Here is a 15,875-nt window from a genome sequence, read left to right on the forward strand (position 1 = left end):
GCTAAATTATTTACATAATGGTATTATTTGCTGTACTGTTTTACTTTTTTACTGATTTAAATAAAATAATAATATGTTTTACAGTCTATTAATACTTCAAATAATTTATAATACAAATAATTAATAAAATACTAAAAATATAATAACCTAAATCAATAATAGTATTATACAGTATAGTTATAATATACTATAGTTCCTGCTGTGATAGGAACCACTTTTGAGAATAACTAAATTTATATGTAAAACATACTTTAAGTATAACATTGTGGTATTACTTCATGTACTGTTTACGATTTAACATAAAAAAATAAAAATAATAACAAAATAAAATCTGTATTACAGTCTATTAATAAAAAAAATTAAAAAATTATATATATATTTATATATATATATATATATATATATATATATATATATATATATATATATATACACTAAATAAGTAATATTAGAGAATCAGATTAAAATCAGAGAATAATTAATATTACATAAAACAAACAACTTCCAAGTAAGGACAAGTAATGTTATTAATATTCATGCAAAAACAAACATCATCCCCGCCCCCTTTAGTTTATAAGGATCCTCCCAAATCTTTCCATGACTATGAGAGAGAGATTAAAGTAGGGTGCACGTACAAACATGTTAAAGAGCAATTTAAAGTATAATTCATCTTATGATTTTGAGGTGAAATCCCTCACCCAATCAAAGATAAACACATAAATATAAAGTGTGAACAGTAATAAATGTAATGTCCATTATGCACATGTGAATCCTGAAGCTCCTCGTCCTCACGCGTCGAGTTTGCCGAGCTCTTTCTCCAGTGTGTCTCTGAGTTTGTGGAAGGCTGGTCTCTTCTTCGGGTCGGTCTCCCAGCAGGAGGTCATGATGGAGTAAACGTGAGGCGGACACTCGTCCGGCGGATCCATGCGATATCCCTGATCCACACGCTCCCTCACATCCCACACCGACTGACACACACACCAGCATACATGAGAAAACCGTTATCAAGGAGACTGCACAATATCTGGTTTCACTTTACTTTGATGGTCCCTTTAAAGGTGCAGTCTGTAAGAATGATGACTAGTGGTCAAAATAGGTACTGCAGTCGAGTTCAAAATATCGGAGATCGTTGTTTCTCTCTTTTTATATTTGGACTAGAAACCAGACAAAAATACTAAGTAAGTTGTGTGAACTCAGCATGTTTCCTCAAAATACTCAAACATATTATGGTATTTTTATGCTTTAGTAGAGTGAAAAAGTTACATACAGCACCTTTAACACGTTCTGTTGACTAGAAATAACGCTGCACCTACATGTCTACTAACTCCCATTAGAGTATTAGTCGACTGGTAGGGTTTGGGTCAGAATAAATTGACATGTAGTTGCAAAGTTACTTATAGTCAGTTTATTACACGCCTCAGTGGAATACTTGATTCTGATTGGTCAATCGCACCATCCAGCAGTGTGTTATTCCCAGATAACAACCACTGAAAACAGAAACACAAGCTCATCCGGGTTACTGAAGTCAGCAGCGCTATATGTTTAGGGAACAGTTTTTCTTTTTGTTGAAGTTTTGCATTTGGTGAGCTAATAAATGAATATAACTCAATCGAATCAATATTTTGTGTGCAGTTGTTTAATTATGCCATCCAGTATCGTGGACTCGCTCTCTCTTGGTTCATACAAGCACAGCTGCTGCCATTTTGTGACTATTGTTTTGTAAACTGTTGGATTATAAAATACAAAGAGGAACCATTTTAAAACAGTTTAATCTGAAATCAACGTCTCTTATCTCCATAATTATTTATGTGGTGAAATGCTGTGTAATAAGTGTTATGATTGTATACCATATCACTTAAATGTCCGTCTAGTTTGAACTTGTCGCTTTCTAGCAACTCTACGCGGAAGCTTTGCGTTTAAAGAGCTAATAAAATATTTAGACTCAGTTTTTCTGTCTAATTGTTTACTTATGTGGCAAGTATCCATGTAATAAGCGGGATAATGTACATCCAGCCGGTTGTTATCTCGGAATAAACCCAGACAGGGTCATGAAAACCGTCCTGATCACCCTGTCTGGGTTTATTCTGAGATAACAACCGGCTGGATGTACATTATCCCGCTTATACACGGATACTTGCCACATAAGTAAACAATTAGACACAAAATGTTGATCTGAGTCTAAATATTTTATTAGGTATGTAACATTGCACCTACATGTCTGCTAACTCTCATTAGAGTATTAATAGGGTATTAGCAGACTGGTAGAGTTTGGGTTAGAATAAGTTGACATATAGTTGTAAAGTTTTATTTTACTGAGTAAAATGTCTGTTGTTGGAGGAGCATCACAATAAAGAGTTAGCAGATATTAAGCAAACTAATACTCTAATGAGAGTTAGTCTACTGAAAGTTACGCTAGTCAACAGAATGTTCAAAAGGGACCATCAACATAAAGTGTTACCAAATATCTTCAGAGTGAGACGGAGAGAAACTCACCATCTTGGGATACGGCTGTCGTCCGAAGGAGAAGATCTCCCACAGGAGCACTCCGTAACTCCACACATCCGACTGAGTGGAGAACTTCTACAGGAGCAGAGGAGCTCACTTATAAAGCTGTTGTGTCTTGGTTTTGTTTTCAGGCTCTACTAGAATAAGTTTTCCTGCTTGAATGTTGATTATTTTCCCATAATCTCCATTGTTGCGGCTCCTCTCTTCCCAGTCTGTCAGTAACGCTCTGGGATGCGTTTCCCGTACAACGACGTAACTCTCTGCTTTACTCCCATCGTTGAAGAAATCAACTCGCTAGTCACGACTGTTTCCCGAAACCGTACTGTCGCAAATTGGTCGCTCAACCACGCTGGTTAATGATGTCACACGTGTAATAAATACTTTTAATGAATCTGTTTGAGATCGAATTAACGCTAGATGTTTTGATATCAATTACAGACATGCATCTGAGGACTATTTCTCATTTTTCTCAGTTATTTTGCTTTATTTCCAGATTCAATCTTAGACTCGTTCTTACGCACTAGAGCACGTTTTCAAAAACATTTTAAATCTCTTGACAAACTAAAAGATGTAAATGACATTTGGATGTGTTCGACATAATAGATCTCGGTTGCACTGCATGTCAGCTTGATTATTTTGCTCAGGATAAGGATGTATTAAGTCCACATGACATTAAAACAAGAAACTCTGCCTCTAACCACAGGTAGAGAGCTGTCGTTCCAAACACACAACTTTGCGATGCTGTTTGCGAACATTCGTTGGAACGATGGTTTCGGGAAACACAGACGCGTTGAACTGCTGATAACGACGGAACTTGCGACCATAGTTGGCTAACGATGCTTTCGGGAAACACACCCCTGTTTAGTTCCTGTCTCTATGAAGCCCCTCCTTCTGAAAAGCACACTGTGCTCTGATTGGTCGGCTGGATCAGTGCTGTGATTGGTCGAGCGCTTCGAGTGTGTTTGGGAAATGTCCCGCCCCTTTACCATAAACACCAGTTTCAACACACTACTAACTCAACCAGGCCCCGCCCCTTTATGAATTATTTAAATGAGGAATATTGTGACGTGTTCGTTCCCGGAAGAAACTCGAGACTACAATGGAGGCGTTTCAGGAGTTCAGAAACAGTGACACTGATATCGAGAAGAACTCAAACAGCAACATTACACACTAAAGAAAGATGAAGATGGAAAACATCAGAATATTGATTCAGGTGATGCACATCTTCTCTCACCTGGCTCTTCAGGGCTTCGGGTGCCGTCCACTTGACGGGTAACTTTGAGTTGTCGGTTGCCTTTGAACTGACCTTGGCCAGACCGAAATCGCTGATTTTGGCGACGGTGTCCTCCGACACGAGGATGTTGCGTCCGGCGAGGTCTCGGTGCAGGAGCTTCTTACTCTCCAGGTGCTCCATACCTTCACAAACATCTCTGAGGAAACACACAAACAAAACAAAAGTCACATGATCACATTTTTCAAGATCATTTCTAATATTTTTACATGTTCCAAATTGATGAAATCACACATGTTCATTCATTTTTATAAATCAAAAGTTTTTTTAATCAAGCTTTTTTTTTTAAATAAGTAAAAATAAAAGTGATCACCACAACACCAAAATTTGCACAAAATAAGAAAATAAAGGTCTATTTTTTTTAAATAAAAATATAATCAATCATTCTCATTAGCTTAATACTAATGTAATACTAAGTAAATAAAATGAAGCCCATTTTATTAAAAATAAAATATTCGTAATACCAAAAACATCTAACAATAATAACAAAATAAATGAAAAATAAATAACTTTAAATTTAAATAAACAATAAAATATTCGTGCTACCATAATACCAAAAATAGTATCAGTAGTAGTCAGAAAGTAAAGGCTATGTTTTGTTTTAAAATAACAATGAAATTATCATTATGTATATAAAAATAATAATAATAATAAATGGAAAATAAATAAAATGTAACTTTTGAAAAAAATAAAAAAATAATTCTTACCAACATTATACTAAAATAAGAAAAAAGGCTATATATATATATATATATATATAAAAATATCACTACCATAATACCAAAATTAGCACAAAATAAGAAAATAAAGCCGTATTACGAAACAATATATCCAATAATAATCCCATGTTTCTGGACTTTTTTTTAAATGATCACTAATCTCAATTATTCTTATTAAATTCCAAGTAATGTACTATTAAATAATGTTTGCATTTTGGTGATGAGAACAGAGGAAAAAAATGGGCTTGCAATGTGATTTCTCATTTCTTCTGATTTCGAGTGAAATATGACATTTCTATTTCTATATTTAAATGTTGCATTGATTTACTGTATTAAGATGTTGATTTCATGTGTAGTTTTGTGAGCTCTTACAGTGCGAAGCGCAGCAGCTGAGTCACGCTGACCGCGAAACGCCCTCGTGAGCGGAGAAAATTCACCAGATTCCCCTGTGACGAGACGACACACACTCATCAGAACACACACACTCATCAGAACACACTCACACACTCATCAGAACGCACACTCATCAGAACACACACACTCATCAGAACACACACACACTCATCAGAAAACACTCACACACTCATCAGAACGCACACTCATCAGAACACACTCACACACTCATCAGAACACACACTCATCAGAACACACTCACACACTCATCAGAACGCACACTCATCAGAACACAAACACTCATCAGAACACACACACTCATCAGAACACACTCACACACTCATCAGAACGCACACTCATCAGAACACACACACTCATCACACACTCATCAGAACACACACTCATCAGAACACACTCACACACTCATCAGAACACACACTCATCAGAACACACTCACACACTCATCAGAACGCACACTCATCAGAACACACACACTCATCAGAACACACACACTCATCAGAACACACACACTCATCAGAACACACACACTCATCAGAACACACTCACACACTCATCAGAACGCACACTCATCAGAACACACACACTCATCACACACTCATCAGAACACACACTCATCAGAACACACTCACACACTCATCAGAACACACACTCATGGGAACACAGTCATCGGAACACACTCACACACTCATCAGAACACACACACACACTCATCAGAACACATTCGTCAGAACACAACACACTCATCAGAACACACACACACACTCATCAGAACACACTCACACACTCATCAGAACACACTCACACACTCATCAGAACACATTCGTCAGAACACACTCTCATCAGAACACACTCTCATCAGAACACACTCTCATCAGAACACACTCTCATCAGAACACACACACACACACACTCATCAGAACACACTCACACACTCATCAGAACACACACTCATGGGAACACAGTCATCGGAACACACTCACACACTCATCAGAACACACACACACACTCATCAGAACACATTCATCAGAACACACTCTCATCAGAACACACACACACACACTCATCAGAGCACACTCACACACTCATCAGAACACACACTCATCAAAACACACTCTCATCAGAACACACACTCATCAGAACACACACTCATCAGAACACACACTCATCAGAACACACACTCATCAGAACACACACTCATCAGAACACACACTCATCAGAACACACACTCATCAGAACACACACTCATCAGAACACACACTCATCAGAACACACACACTCATCAGAACACACACACTCATCAGAACACACACACTCATCAGAACACACACACTCATCAGAACACACACTTATCAGAACACACTCACACACTCATTAGAACACACACTCATCAGAACACACTCACACACTCATCAGAACACACAGTCATCAGAACACACTCACACACTCATCAGAACACACACACACACACACACACACACACACACACACACTCATCAGAAAACACACTCATCAGAACACACACACTCATCAGAACACACACACTCATCAGAACACACACTCATCAGAACACACACACACACACACTCATCAGAAAACACACTCATCAGAACACACACACTCATCAGAACACACACACTCATCAGAACACACACACTCATCAGAACACACACACTCATCAGAACACACACTCATCAGAACACACACACACACACACACTCATCAGAACACACACTCATCAGAACACACACACACACACACACACACTCATCAGAACACACACTCATCAGAACACACACTCATCAGAACACACACTCATCAGAACACACACTCATCAGAACACACACTCATCAGAACACACACTCATCAGAACACACACACACACACTCATCAGAACACTAACTCATCAGAACACACACACTCATCAGAACACACACACTCATCAGAACACACACACTCATCAGAACACACACTCATCAGAACACACACTCATCAGAACACACACACTCATCAGAACACACACACTCATCAGAACACACACACACACACACACACTCATCAGAACACACACTCATCAGAACACACACACTCATCAGAACACACACACTCATCAGAACACACACACTCATCAGAACACACACACTCATCAGAACACACACACTCATCAGAACACACACTCACACACTCATCAGAACACACACCCTCTTCTGACAGCGGTACCTTCGTCATTAACTCAGTGACGATGTGAAGTCCGTTGTGGAGAATCACCCCTAATAACTGCACCAGATTCTTATGATGGAGATTCCTGCAGAAGAGGATGTTATATTAGTGAATGTGAGCATGAGACACACACACACACACACACACACACACACACACACACACACACACACAGGAGGACACACATACAGACACACACACATATACAGGAAGAGACACACACACACACACACACAGGAGGACACACACACACACACACACACACACACACACACACACACACACACACACACACACACATATACAGGAAGACACACACACACACACACACACACACAGGAGGACACACACACACACACACACACACAGGAGGACACACACACACACACACACACACACACACACACACACACACAGGAGGAAACACACACACACACACACACACACACACACACACAGGAGGACACACACAGGAGGACACACATATACAGGAGGACACACACACACACACACACACACACACACACACACACACACACACAGGAGGACACACACACACACACACACACACACACACACACACACACACACACACACACACACACACACACACACACACACACACACACACACAGGAGGACACACACACACACACACACACACACACACAGGGACACACACACACACACACACACACACACACACACACACACACACAGGAGGACACACACACATACATATACAGGAGGACACACACACACACACACACAGGGACACACACACACACACACACACACAGGAGGACACACACACACACATACAGGAGGACACACACACACACACACACACACACACACACACACACACACACACACAGGAGGACACACACACACACACACACACACACACACACAGACACACACAGGGACACACACACACACACACACACACACACACACAGGAGGACACACACACATATACAGGAGGACACACACACACACACACACACACACACACAGGAGGACACACACACACACACACACACACACACACACAGGAGGACACACACACATATACAGGAGGACACACACACACACACACACACACACACACACACAGGAGGACACACACACACACACACACACACACACACACACACACACACAGGGACACACACACACACACACACACACACACACACACACACAGGAGGACACACACACACACACACACACACACACACACACACACACAGGAGGACACACACACACACACACACACACACACACACAGGAGGACACACACACACACACACACACACACACACACACACACACACACAGGAGGACACACACACACACACACACACACACACACAGGAGGACACACACACACACACACACACACACACACACACACACACACACACACACACTCTTACGTCATGACCGACGTCTCCTCCAGGAAAGCCTGGGCCGTTACGTCACACCTGATGTTCTTCACAGCGACTCTCTGGCCACAGTATTCCCCCTCGAACACGGCTGGAGAACAGTTGTACAGTTGAGAAAGTTGCACTATTAAATAATATTTGCATTTTGGTGATGAAACCGGCGGGGTAAAATGTGCTTGATTTTCTGTATGCAAAATGTAATTTCTTATTTCTTTCTTTATAGACTGAATTCAGTAACGAGGTCATGTGACACGTAGAATACTGTTGCATAATATCATGCTTTAAAACAGTGTGTGCAGTATTAGTGCTGTATTCCTGCTCTCTAGTGGCTCTCTGAGAGAACACAACTACAGTATCTACAGAAGAGCAGCTCACCACCGAACTCTCCCTGTCCGAGGGCCTCTCCTAACGTCAGCTTCGACAGATCCAGGAGCCAGCCGGCTGACGAACACACACACACACGTCACACGTTAGACTACTAGACAGCAATCTTCAGGGGTTTCTGGAGCTCTTCTGCATTAACACTTACATTTCAACAGCTTGGTCTCGGCAGATTTAGTGCCTTCCTTCTTCTTGTGCTTCAGCAGAACAGTAGCGAGAGCGCCTTGGTTTCTGCTGTAAAACTGCAACAACCAACAAAACCAGCTGTGACTTACAAGACGTCAAAGTGTTAAAGTTAAACAAACCCCCTTTAAATGAAGTCTTCAAAACATTGGCGGAATTTGGTGCAGTGTCTATTAGAGAAGACATGAATTTTCATAATGCTAAATCAGTGTATGATACTATACTTCATATTTTAAAAAAAAAATAATGTAACATCACATAGCCACAGTAAAAAATGTAAATAATAAAACAGTAAAAATGGGATTTATTATTATTATTATTATTTTTTTCATCAAAATCTTTCATCAAAGTTATTCATGAATTACAACAATACCCGTTCTTGTCTATGGACACCTTTGATGACATTTTTATCCACTTCAAATGTTGACTACTGTATTGTATAATAATAATTTGTTGCACCACAAAAGGTGATTAAAAATGGTTAATTTTAACCCCCCCCCCCACATCCCATTTTTTGATACATCACAGATATATATACAAAAACAAATATGCATGAAAAAATAAAATAAAAAATGCCTAAGGTGCCTAAAGATCATAAATGGCCACAATAAAAAAATTATATAAAATTATTATATAAAATGCTAATTTTGTTTAAACACTGCATGTTTATGTGACTGCAGAAAAACGAAAAGGTGGAAATAAATGGTGGAAATTACCAAAAAAAAAAAAAAACTCAATACGAAATGTGAAAAAAAGCCCAAACAAACAATTTCAAATGATGAATACACATGAATAAAATAATAATAGTAATAATAATAATGTCACCGCCTATAGCCACTTTAAAAACAGCTAAAAGGAGATCAGAATTAGCCCAAAAATAATAAAAACCCTAAATACATAAAATAAAATAATAAGTTGTCAGACTACATGACTTCTTGACAGCAAAAAACGGGAACAAAAATTGCGAAAACTGGCAAAACAAAACAACTCAAAAAATGGCCATAATAATTAACAACTAAAATGTATGTCACACCGCAAAGCAAAAGTCCCCAAAAAGTCTTCTGACTATAACCTTAAACTAGTGTCAGAGTTGCTGTTTCCCCTTCAAAACCACAGGACACCAGCAACACGGATGTGTCACTGCAAACCGAGATAAACTAAGAAACGCAGGCTAAAATGAGCCGCCTACGCACCTCGATCATGTCGATGAGGTTGTAGAAGAACTCCTTGTTGTCGATGGACAGTTTGTTGTTCTGGAAGATGACGTGGTAGTGGAAGACCTTCTGGTTGAAGCACACACACAGCACGAAGTCCCCGGGGTGCCGGACCGACTCGCGCACCAGGAAAAGCCCGTCTTCCGTGGGCTTGAGTTTGCTTACGGCTTGCGGTCCTGATATCTTGCCGTGAAACCATCTGAGGAGCATCAGAGAAGTTGGCCTCACATGAGGCTATTTTCAGACACCAACCACATCCTTTCTGTCCGTAGCGTAACAACAACTCATTCCTCGTAATTCAGATGTTAGTCACTTACGGCATGAGGCTCAGTTTTGGGTCGATCCGGAGGGCTTGTCGTTCTCTGAGGTTTGAACCCGAGACCAGCCCTTCCTCTCCTGTTGTGTTGTGTCTGGCTCTGTATTCTCCTTTTCTCTGAAAACATATTTTAATAAAAACGTCTGTTCACACAAAGAATGTTGACCATTACTGTCCACACCAATGGTTATTAACATTCTGATTATTAACGGAATAGATCACCCAAAAATTAAAAATTATCCCATATTTCCATCACCCTCAAGCCATTCAAAGCCGTATATGACTTTCTTCTTTCAGCCAAACACAGTCAGAGTTATATTAAAAATATCCTGGCTCTTCCTAACTTTATAATGGGAGTGAATAGAGCCTGAGTTAAAGCATATCCATCCATCATAAAAGTAATCCATAGGACTCGAGTGGGTTAATAAAGGCCTTCTGAAGCGAGGCGATGGGTTTTTGTAAGAAAAATATCCATATTTAAAACTTTATAAACTATAATATGGATATTTTTCTTTCATTTTTGGGTGACCTGTTGCTTAAAGCACGCGCCTGTAGCTTTAAATGCTCACGCTCTTTAAAGTCAGGTGGATTCTGATTGGCTGTAAATGTTTTTATCATTCATCAGCTGAAAAAAGAAAAAAAAAAAACTCTGAAAGTGATTCCTAATGGATCATCCCTCAGTGTCATCGTTATAGCTGTGGTGTGGACATATTCATATAGAATTAGAACAATTATTAAAACTGTATAATTATAGTTAAGGTCCGCCCACACTACAAGACGAAAACATATTTTAAAGGAGTGGTTGATTATAAATTCAGTTTTTTAACTTTAGTTAGTGTGCAATGTTGCTGTTTGCAGGACGTCTGGTTACCCTGGTATTCCAGAGTTCTCGCGAGAGCACAAGTTGAATTTGCTCAGCGAGTTACTCTGGTGTCGAGTAATGATGCTCATTAAATATGCCCCTCATCTGAGCTGCACCAATCACAGCGGGTTATCAGATATAGGCGGGCCAGAGGCGAGATGACGACAGTGCTGTGACGTCGAAGTCATTAGTAAACATTGCAAGATGGCTATGGATGAATACCAGTTGTTTTAAACGGCTTTGGCCGCTACAATGAACGAGTTAGACTTGGCTTTTATCTTTAAACAGGAACAGAAGACGCCGCCCGAATCGTTCCTTTGCAAGAAAGACGTTTTTGCTGTTTTGCCGACCGGATACGGCAAGAGTCTAATCTACCAGTTATCTCCGCTGGAAGCGAAGCGTATGGGGTTTATTGTTGTGATTGGTCGTAGTGTTATCCCATTGCGTGCAGTGAGATTTTCAAATGCATGCTTGGTGCCGCCCCTCGAGCTGGACGATTTTCATTAGTCGATGCCAGACCGTTAATCTTTTAGATTTAGGTCTGAATTTCCAGGCTAACCTCCGGTTGCATTCTATCATGTTGTCACTTCTTCTTGAGTCTGTCCATCTTTGACTGACTCTGGTTTGAACATAAAAAGCTACAAGTTTTTGAAATTTTCAGGACACAAGCTGTTGTAGCTCCGCCCTCTGTGCCGGGAGCAGCAGCTCATTTGCATTTAAAGGGACAGACACACAAACGGTGCGTTTTTGCTCACCCTCAAAAAGTGACAATTTTAACATGCTTTATAAAAATATCTGTGGGGTATTTTGAGCTAAAACTTCACACACACACTCTGGGGGGATCAGAGACTTATTTTACATCTTGTTAAAAGGGCATTATACCAACCCTTTAAGCATGGCTGGACTGGCCATTGGGCATACCGGGCATTTTCCCGGAGGGCCGACGTGCTTTTTGGGCCGATTCATCTCAGACTCATACATACTTTTTATTTTTTTTATTTATTTTTTTAACGGCCCATAAAATGTGTACATCGGCGGCCCATTCGTTTTGTTTTGCTTAATTGGCGGCGCTGGGTTTGTGCCGGTGTAATGCATTGGTCAAAAAAAGTCAGTGTTAGTTTTTTTTTTTTTCTGACAGACCAGCCCATGAAACACGTGGATCAGCGGCCCATTGGCTCTTTTCTTGATTGACACTGGGCTGGCCCAATCACAACTTTAAACGAGTGACAAGCGTGCAGCAGTGTCACTTGTGTATCTGTCAAAATAGTCAGCGAGATGGAGAAGAAACGCAAGGAATGTGCAGAGAAATAGTGTGAAAAAATAGAACCAGGCCCTTAAAGCAGACACTGTAAACTGTGTCAAAATATATGTTTTCTGACCTTCATCAGCTCCAGCGGCAGATGATGATAGTGAGGAGGACCAGGAGAGAGATGAGAAAGTGTAGAGTCCGCAGTAAGCAGAACTATTTTCAAAACACTTAAGCTATGTCATGAGTGTAGGAACCCATAACCCAGTAACAGATCATTTCCACATCTGCATAGTTGACGATTACCGCAATTCACTAGAAATTTAACGAGAGGCGTTTGTAAACCATGTTTTCCGCCAAAATAAAAGCTTGATGCAGTTTGCGTCAAAATAAAAGATCATGTGCTTATCTCTTTCAAGTATAGAAATTGGTACAACACTAATTCTGAAAGTTTCCTTTATTTTTTAGTGCATTTGTTTTACAAAATATGGCTATTACTGTCATAGGATTAATATTATAACTATTATTATGTAGTAGGTGTAATGTAAATAGACACTGTAACTAAAAGAGGTTTGAATTTTCCTTTGTTTAATTTGCACACTGAATATGGGTTGGAGCTTTTAATTTAATTTTGAACTCTTAAAGTGCACCAGATTGATGAATTTAACATTAAAATGCACAAAATTTTCTCACGGGGGTGGGGGTGTGGGGGGGTGGATGGGCATGCCCCCAAACCCCCCTAGAAGGACCGAGGTCCCACCACCGACCATAGTTTTAACAAAAATCCTGTAAGAAACACTTGTATTGCTAAGCCTATGCCAATGCAGCTTATAGCTTGTTTCAGGATTCATCACTGTGTAGGATTCCTCACTCGTTCCTATTAACTCATTACATGGCATTAGTGGTTTTAATGAATAGGAGTTGGTATGCAAATAATTAAGGGCGTGCAAAGATGGGTGGTGTTTATGATCATATAGTGGGCCGGTCTGGGCCAAAATGCCCGGGCCGATTTTTTTGTCCCAGTCTAGCCCTGCCTTTAAGTGTAAGTGCTTTTGTTATGTGCTGCTTTCGCGTTCTGTAATCGCTCGTCCGATTTTATCGTTCATGAAAAAACTCTTATAGGAGTTAAGACTTATAGGGTACTTATAGGGTAAACTCTTATAGGAGAATGTTTTTAGAAAAAAAAAGCTGCTTGTTTTACCGTTCCAGGTCCCACGAGAGTCAAGACGTCGCCTTTATGATACAGTATTTCCCCCTCTTTAGGTTTGCAGTGCTCCTTTTTGGCGACGCACTGCGTTCCTGTCGTCCAGTTCTTCTAGAGTAAGAAGTTTAAGATGTGAGGTGTGAGAAGAACATCGAGGTGTCGGCCAACATTTAACAAGAAGTCTCGCTTACCATGTCCATGTGTTTACAGAGTAGCGAACATCAGCAGCTCGTCAGAATTTCAATATGTTCGAGAAGACTGTGTATCAAGATGTTAAATTAACAAAGAAATGCAAAAAGTTCATTTACAAAACTCGATACACACTTAAATTTAATAAAAATTGCCACTGCTAAAAGTGATTACAAATGGTGGAAAAAAGCCCCCAAAAAAACTCAATATGAAACAGTAAGGTTTTTGTTAATAAATCAATACAATACAATCAATACAATAATAATAAATAAAAAAAGTCCCGACTTATCACACCACAAAAAAATAAAATAAATAAAAATAAATAAATAAAGCTAAAAGGTTATCAATATGGCCCAAAGAGTTTATTTTAAAAACAGAAAAAAATAAATAATATCATATATAGGCATATATATACACCACTGCAAGACCACTTAGCTGCAAAAAAGAAGTCTAAATGTTTTTAAAAATAATTTTTTTGATCAAATTTTTACATTTTTTGAAAAATGTCTAAATGTTTTTAAAAATCAATTTACACCACTGCAAGACCACTTAGCTGCAAAAAAGTCTAAATGATTTTAAAATTTATATGAATTTAATAATTTATAAATAAGGTCACACTACATAACCCCTTGACTGCAAAAAAGCTTTTTAAAATGTTAAAAATGTAATAAGTAAATAAAAATACCTAAACTGAATTGACAACTTAACTTTAAAATGCCAAAAGGTAGTTAAAATGAAGATGCACAATATATTTCATCAAAACATCATCAGAAATACTTATACACAATAATATCCAAGAAGTATGGTAGTCTATGTTTCTAAATCCAGTAACAGTGCAGCATGAAATTAAAACCAACTTAAATGATGTCCTAGATGTTTTAAAGTTTAATTTCACTCACCAGCAGGACTCGGTTTGAATGGCGGAAGATTGTGTTGCTTGTGTCGAAGTCCATGTGAGCGGTTACACACTCATCAGAGGTTTATTACACACAAGCTCACTTCCTCCAGATATCGCAGCTCTGACGTTTTTTTCCACCCCATTTATGACCATACATGATAGCATACATATAAAGCAAAGCAAAAAAACATACTCTAACACAGTTTAGTCCGATCATTTTCTGTTTATTTAGTTAAGCAGCACTACACAGATATTCCAAATAAAAGATCACAATATAATTTTTCACAGTCCTACAAAACGAGAACAAACACTCAGCAGGAACATTTAAAAATGCCGGGAATCGATTACATTATACATAAAAACATGTGGCAGAACATAACTCAGGCGATATGAATAATCAATTTAAATGTACTAATAGCAATCTTCCTAGTGCGCATCTCTCGTTAGACTTTACTCTTTTGTATAAAAAACTTAAGAATAGAGAGGTATTACATTAATATTATATTGCAATATGAAGAACCGTAAATTCACCTCCTCGTTCACATTTCAAGTACTTTAAATCTTTACCGCAGGCACGTGTGAAGAACCAGACTCGTGAAACTAATCGCGTCGTTCGCTAGAGAACAACAGTTTCGATACCCTGTCGAAACGCCAGCCTCTCACTGTGAAATGAGCGATTATTCAGTATGCAAATAAAAATAATGATAGCAGAGAAGTAATAAGAATATTTTTGTGCACCGCGTGATTTATGTTTGTCCTCAAGCGGTTACAGATCTGATACCTAAA

The 15,875-nt window shown here is 39.1% G+C and overlaps 1 protein-coding gene across 3 annotated transcripts; it reads right to left on the bottom strand.

The window, feature by feature from the left end:
* Positions 1-561: 561 nt before the first annotated feature.
* Positions 562-15,137, bottom strand: matk (megakaryocyte-associated tyrosine kinase). 3 transcript variants are annotated; one of them, XM_081384389.1, is made up of 13 exons: positions 15,091-15,137; positions 14,194-14,260; positions 14,000-14,113; positions 10,692-10,807; positions 10,354-10,573; positions 9,126-9,219; positions 8,972-9,037; positions 8,588-8,687; positions 7,147-7,231; positions 4,888-4,961; positions 3,740-3,935; positions 2,494-2,580; positions 562-968 (listed from the first exon to the last, which is right to left on the bottom strand). In XM_081384389.1, the coding sequence occupies exons 2-13, from the start codon at positions 14,200-14,202 to the stop codon at positions 789-791; spliced, it is 1,341 nt and encodes a 446-aa protein (XP_081240515.1). In that variant the 5' UTR covers positions 14,203-14,260; positions 15,091-15,137; the 3' UTR covers positions 562-788. The 3 variants fall into 3 exon arrangements, with proteins under 3 accessions (XP_081240515.1, XP_081240516.1, XP_081240514.1); XM_081384390.1 differs by having other exon boundaries at positions 14,000-14,110; positions 15,091-15,122; XM_081384388.1 differs by lacking the exon at positions 15,091-15,137 and having other exon boundaries at positions 14,194-14,317.
* Positions 15,138-15,875: the final 738 nt, after the last annotated feature.

Source organism: Scardinius erythrophthalmus, assembly GCF_964197995.2.
Source record: "Scardinius erythrophthalmus genome assembly, chromosome: 14".
Classification (NCBI taxonomy): Eukaryota; Metazoa; Chordata; class Actinopteri; order Cypriniformes; family Leuciscidae; genus Scardinius; species Scardinius erythrophthalmus.

Bases quoted from the DNA above. Each gene is read 5' to 3' on its own strand.
- matk (XM_081384389.1), bottom strand. The intron at 10,574-10,691 runs GTAAGTGACTAA...GATGCTCCTCAG, and splicing joins CCAAAACTGAGCCTCATGCC to ATGGTTTCACGGCAAGATAT. The intron at 7,232-8,587 runs GTAAGAGTGTGT...CCTCTTCTGCAG, and splicing joins GAGGAGACGTCGGTCATGAC to GAATCTCCATCATAAGAATC.